The sequence below is a fragment of the Octodon degus genome, unplaced genomic scaffold (genome assembly GCF_000260255.1).
Source record: "Octodon degus isolate 3935 unplaced genomic scaffold, OctDeg1.0 scaffold00031, whole genome shotgun sequence".
NCBI lineage: Eukaryota > Metazoa > Chordata > Mammalia > Rodentia > Octodontidae > Octodon > Octodon degus.
The window spans coordinates 9,439,863-9,444,862 of record NW_004524607.1 but is presented as its reverse complement, the minus strand read 5'-3'; the positions used below and the strand labels follow the sequence as shown (position 1 = coordinate 9,444,862).

At 45.2% G+C, this 5,000-nt stretch overlaps 1 protein-coding gene across 6 annotated transcripts in view; it reads right to left on the bottom strand.

The window, feature by feature from the left end:
• The window catches only part of Aoah (acyloxyacyl hydrolase), a 237,719-nt gene that overhangs the window by 5,158 nt on the left and 227,561 nt on the right, over positions 1 to 5,000 (bottom strand). For all 6 annotated transcript variants that reach the window (XM_023713541.1, XM_023713543.1, XM_023713542.1 and 3 more), the window contains one exon: positions 891 to 967. In XM_023713541.1, the coding sequence (XP_023569309.1) occupies positions 891 to 967 (77 nt within the window). The remainder of the gene's footprint in view (positions 1 to 890; positions 968 to 5,000) is intronic.

The following is a 5,000-nucleotide window of genomic DNA, read 5'->3' as shown; positions in this document are numbered from 1 at the left end:
TGCTTGGGGTGGTTTACCAATAAGGCAAATGGGGTGATGGGGTGCTTCTTCTAGGTTCTTCCTCCTTCTACATCTGATGGAACACAGCACCTCAGTGGGCCATCCTGGCCATACCCATCTTCTACTGGCCAGAGCCTTCCTAAAGCCATGGTGCACTGGAAACATCTTGCTCCTCTTTGAAATTCCCACAGAAGGGGCACCAAAGCAGGATAACATAACAGGTCACTGCTTTATCTAAGTTTTTGTGATCTTCTTCAATTTTTTTGGTGGTACCAGGGATCAAACTCAGGACCTTGCGTTTGCCAGGCAAGCAAGCACTTACTCCACTGAGCTATCTCCCCAGCCCCCTTTTTCAGTTCTTATTTGCTGCCTTTGACCTTCTCAAGATGGAGAGTGGATGGAGGCTAGAGAGGTAGTCAAGTTTCTTGGTCGAGTCCTTGTCCACAACTATCAGAGTTTCTCCTCCCTTGGAATGACAGTGTTCATATGAAACCATGCTTCTTGGCCTAACCACATGTTATCCATGAGGGGTGCTTTTCTGTGTGGGGTTACAGTTCTCCAACCAAATGCCCCCTCATACAGGTTCACTGCACAAGCTCAAGAGCCCCTTTATGTGCTGGCTGGCCACCAGCAAGACCACAGTGGGCTGCATGTGCATGATGTTTGTTGAATTACTTTGCAGTCTCCAAATTGTAGAAATGAAGTCAGGAATCTAAGTGTACTTTCTACCCCACCCCCATTTTCACTTCATTTTTATTAGATTTTCTGTCTTTTATGTAGGTATATTGCCTCAAATCCTCTTTGGAAAAAAACAGGATAAAAACAAGCACATGCAAATGTGTTAAAAAAAATAACCATATATATGGCCACCAGTATCATCCATGACACACCTCATTGGGGTGGAATCCGTCCACAGGCTCGATGAGCTGCCAGGGCTGCCCGCCTCTTTTCTGCCACTCCTCTGTGACTGTGGGACACACAGAAGGGGGGTGTTACACATGCATACACATGCACAGCCACTGCCAATCCCCAGGCAAGGACCATGGGAGGTGTCACTGGTGTTGCCCTTGCCCCCAAGGCCCCTGGAACCAATCTGACCACCTCTAAGCTGTTGTCTAGGGCTAGGATTTTTCTAGATAGAAATTACCTTCCTGGGCTGGGGAAATAGCTCAGTGGTCTAAGTGCTTGCCTGGCAAGCACAAGGACCCGGGTTCAATCTGTGGTACCACATGCCGTGCCAGCCCTGGAATCCTACCAGCCAGTGAGACTGGGTGTGGTGGCACATGCCTATAATCCTAGCACTGGGGAGACTGAGACAGGAGGATCACTATGAGTCTGAACTGCATAGTAAGACCCTGTACCAAATAAAGAAAGAAAGAAAGAAAAAAAAGAGAGAAAGAAAGAAAGAAAAAAAATCACCTTATCCCAGTGTGATATTTCCCATTTTCTTTTTTGTTTGTTTTGAGACAAGGTTTAACTATGTAGCTCAGGCTGGCCTTGAACTCGTGGTGCTCCTGCCTCAGCCTCTCAAGTGCTGAGCTTACAGGTGTGTGCCACCGCTGCAACTGTTTTCCTTTTCTGGCTCAGGAAGAGAATGCATCACGGCACTGGGTGTGTGTGGTTTGTATAGCAGGAAGCAGAGAGGCAACGTGGAGCCCTACCGGTGATTTCAATTCCTCTCACTTCTCCATGGCCTGAGAACACAGCGTTGCAGGCAATAAAATCTGAGCATTTTCTTAACGTCCTTCCTGGACTGCCGCATGCAGACACTGCCGGTCTGCGCCAGAGGATCACCTTGAGCCACTGGGTAGCAGGATTTCTTTCAACATTGCATTTAGAGAGAGCACGGCTGCAGGGGAAATGTTATGAACCCCAAAGGGACACAAGGCAATAGAAAGGGCCTTCCCCAGGGATCGCATGTGCCAGTCACACCAAGGCAGTGATGGGATGAACCTCATGGTGCGGGGTCAATGCCAGCGAGGACTCCTCATGGAAAGGCCACAGCCAGAGGGCGGCCTTGAGAGAGCATTCAGAGCGCTCTGCTCCTTGCCTGGCTGCTGTTCTGCTTTCCTGGTGCTCAGAGAGCACAGCAAGCACAGTCAAGAGGCTACCAGCCCTTTCCAGGCCCTATGAAAGGCAGAGGCTGGTGCTCTGCTCTCCTCCCTATCTTTTTTTTTAAAAAAATATTTATTTATTTATTTATTTTTGTCCTGTCAGAGGTGAATACTCTATTGGCATCTAAATACTATAAGTATTTGAATTCAACTAAACATCTATTACTGTCTAGCAGTCTATAATATTAGTGGGTTATCCTCAAAAGTTATTGACTCGAGCCTTTTACAGCTCATCGTATTAATATGGATTTACTTTACATACCTCATTTTTATACTTTTCTACTGGATGGTTAAGACCAAGATATAGCAAGACCTATTTACCCAGAAATGTAACTTTTGTATCTGATAAGGTCAGCCAAGTACTCTCAGGATTTATCCTGTAGCCCTGTACCGCCCTTTGTACATCCTTTTGTCAGTGTCTGACCTGAGGATGAGTCATGGCCATTGCTTGACCAATTTGCTCTCTGTGAAAGCTTGAGAAAATGTTTTTTCTCTCCATGTGATTCTCCCCAGGCTCACTTTAAATCCTCGAACACATTTCTCTGTGGCTCCATAATCTTCTTGATCAGAAAGTTTGGAGCACAACTGAGTTACATTTTGTTACAGTACAGGTTCTTCTATGTCCCGAGTCTTTACTGACCTTGAAAGGCTAGGGCCAGAATGTTGGCTAACCATGCAGCCCTTCTTTTTCTCCAAATTTTGATCTGCTAACTTAGGTTGTTAACCCTCCAGAAGAGAAGCTAATTATTAATCTGCAATATATGCAGTATGGTTTATCCTATCTGTAGAAATATCAAACATTTTGGCATATCCTGGAACAGGTATTTTCCATCAGATATTGATATGTTGAACTTTAAATCCTTTCAGAATATGAAGGAAAAATAATTATATAAAAGTAGAAATAAGCATTTACATATTTTTACAAAGAAATTTAGAAACCTAGTCATATATGGAATTGTAAGTCCTTATATTAGGGAGATAATATGATATTTACAGATGTGGGTCTGGTTTATTTCACTAATAAGTATATCTTCAAGGGGCATCCACTTAAATATGAAGGCTTCAAATTTATCATTCTTTATAGCTGAGTAGTACTCCATTATATAAAAGTACCACATCTTTTTCAACCATTCCACATGTGACAGGCATTTTGGTTGTTTCCAAGTTCTGGCTATTACAAATTGTGCTGCTATAAACATAGGCCCACATATATCACTATGATATGATGCTTTCAGTTCCTCTGGGATCTCCTCCCCATCTTGTCCAGGGAGGATGGAGATGCTATGGGGGCTTTGACTGTGCAAGGGAAGCCTGACTTCTGTGACTTCTCAGGGGCCCAAAAGATGGGGGGAGAGGAAGGGGAAGTAAAAGGAATTAAGGGGTGTTAACACACATGCAGCAGCCTCGAGGAAGACTGTAATCATTATGTACTTCAAAACATGCACTAATAACAAAGAAACAACTGAAGAAAAACAAAGGACCCCAGAGAGCTTGCCTAGCTCTTTCTGCTGCACAGGAAGATATGAAGTTGGCAGTCTGCCTCTTTGAAGAGGACCCTGCCCACAGTCAAACATGCAGGCATCCTGATCCTAGACTTCCAAACTCCAGGCTGGTAAGAAGTCAAACTCTTGCTGTTTCAAGGCCACTTAGCTTATAGTGTTTAATTATAGAAAGCAGCACTGCCTAAGATAGATGTGGAGGAAATCTCAAGTGATGCTGATGGGACCAGGTGAGTGGACAGAGAGCCCCATCCAGACCTTAGACAGAGCCTGCTGGGAGGGGCAGGGTTGGGTGGAGAAGGCACAGGCGAGGCGACCTGTGCTCATGGCACACAGCAAGCTGCAGCCCACCCGGATGCCCTGGTGTCCCCTGGTCCTGTGGGGAGGAAGCCCTACACAGACTTCGTGACTTTGCATTTCTAGAGAAGGTTGAAGGATAAGGTCATTCAATATCTGTGGCTCCCATGGTCAAGATCAATCCAGAAAAGGATTACAGTCTCTAGCAGATTGTGAGGCCCCAGAGGAGAAAGCAGATTTGAGCCTGTTAAGGAACCACCAGGAAGCCAGGATTGTGTTCTGTGGAGGATTGTGTATCAAGAGCTCTGTGTTAGAAAGGCCACATTCGCTTCTGCAGGAGTTTCCTTGCATGCATATCAATTTTGGCATCTGGGCTTGAAGTGATTCTAGGCTATTTTCGTTTTGATATGAATTCTATGTGTTACCAGCTGCAAAGTGGAAACTCGGCCCTTAGAGATGATGACAGAGATCCTTGTAGGGAAAACAAATGTGATTCTATGTGCTCTCTCCTAATCAGGATTAGTGAGTCCTTCCAAAAAGAGAAGGCACGGTCATTCCTTCCTAGCTCCCTCTGGAGGCGTGGCCAGTCCCATAATGGTGGAGCGTTATGTAAAGAAGACAGAAGAACCAAACAAAGAAAAGGGAGGGGATATGCCCTTAACACTTATTTTTATTGTTATTGTCATTATTTTTGAAGTGCTGAGCATGCAATGCAGGATCTTGGTATTGAGCTACATCTCCAGACTTTTAGTTTTTTTATTTTTGAGATGATGACTTACTAAGTTGCTGGGGCTTGACCCAAGCATTGTTCCTCCTGACTCAGCCTCCTAGAGTGCTACAGTTTACAGGCCTGCACCACCGATACTGGCTCATCTGCCAAATTTTGCCTGGAGCAGGGATATAAGCTAGGATGGGAGCCAGTAGAGAGGGCTACTTTTTATTATCACCAGACTCTGGCAATTAAAAATGCTATCAATGGGGGCCTGGCCCTTGTTCAGTTCTTTAAGTGGCTGCTTCCACAAAGCTGTCAGCCTCAGGTTGCTGTAGTTCGATCCCCACAACACTCCAGCCAGCCAAACCTGCCCTGAAG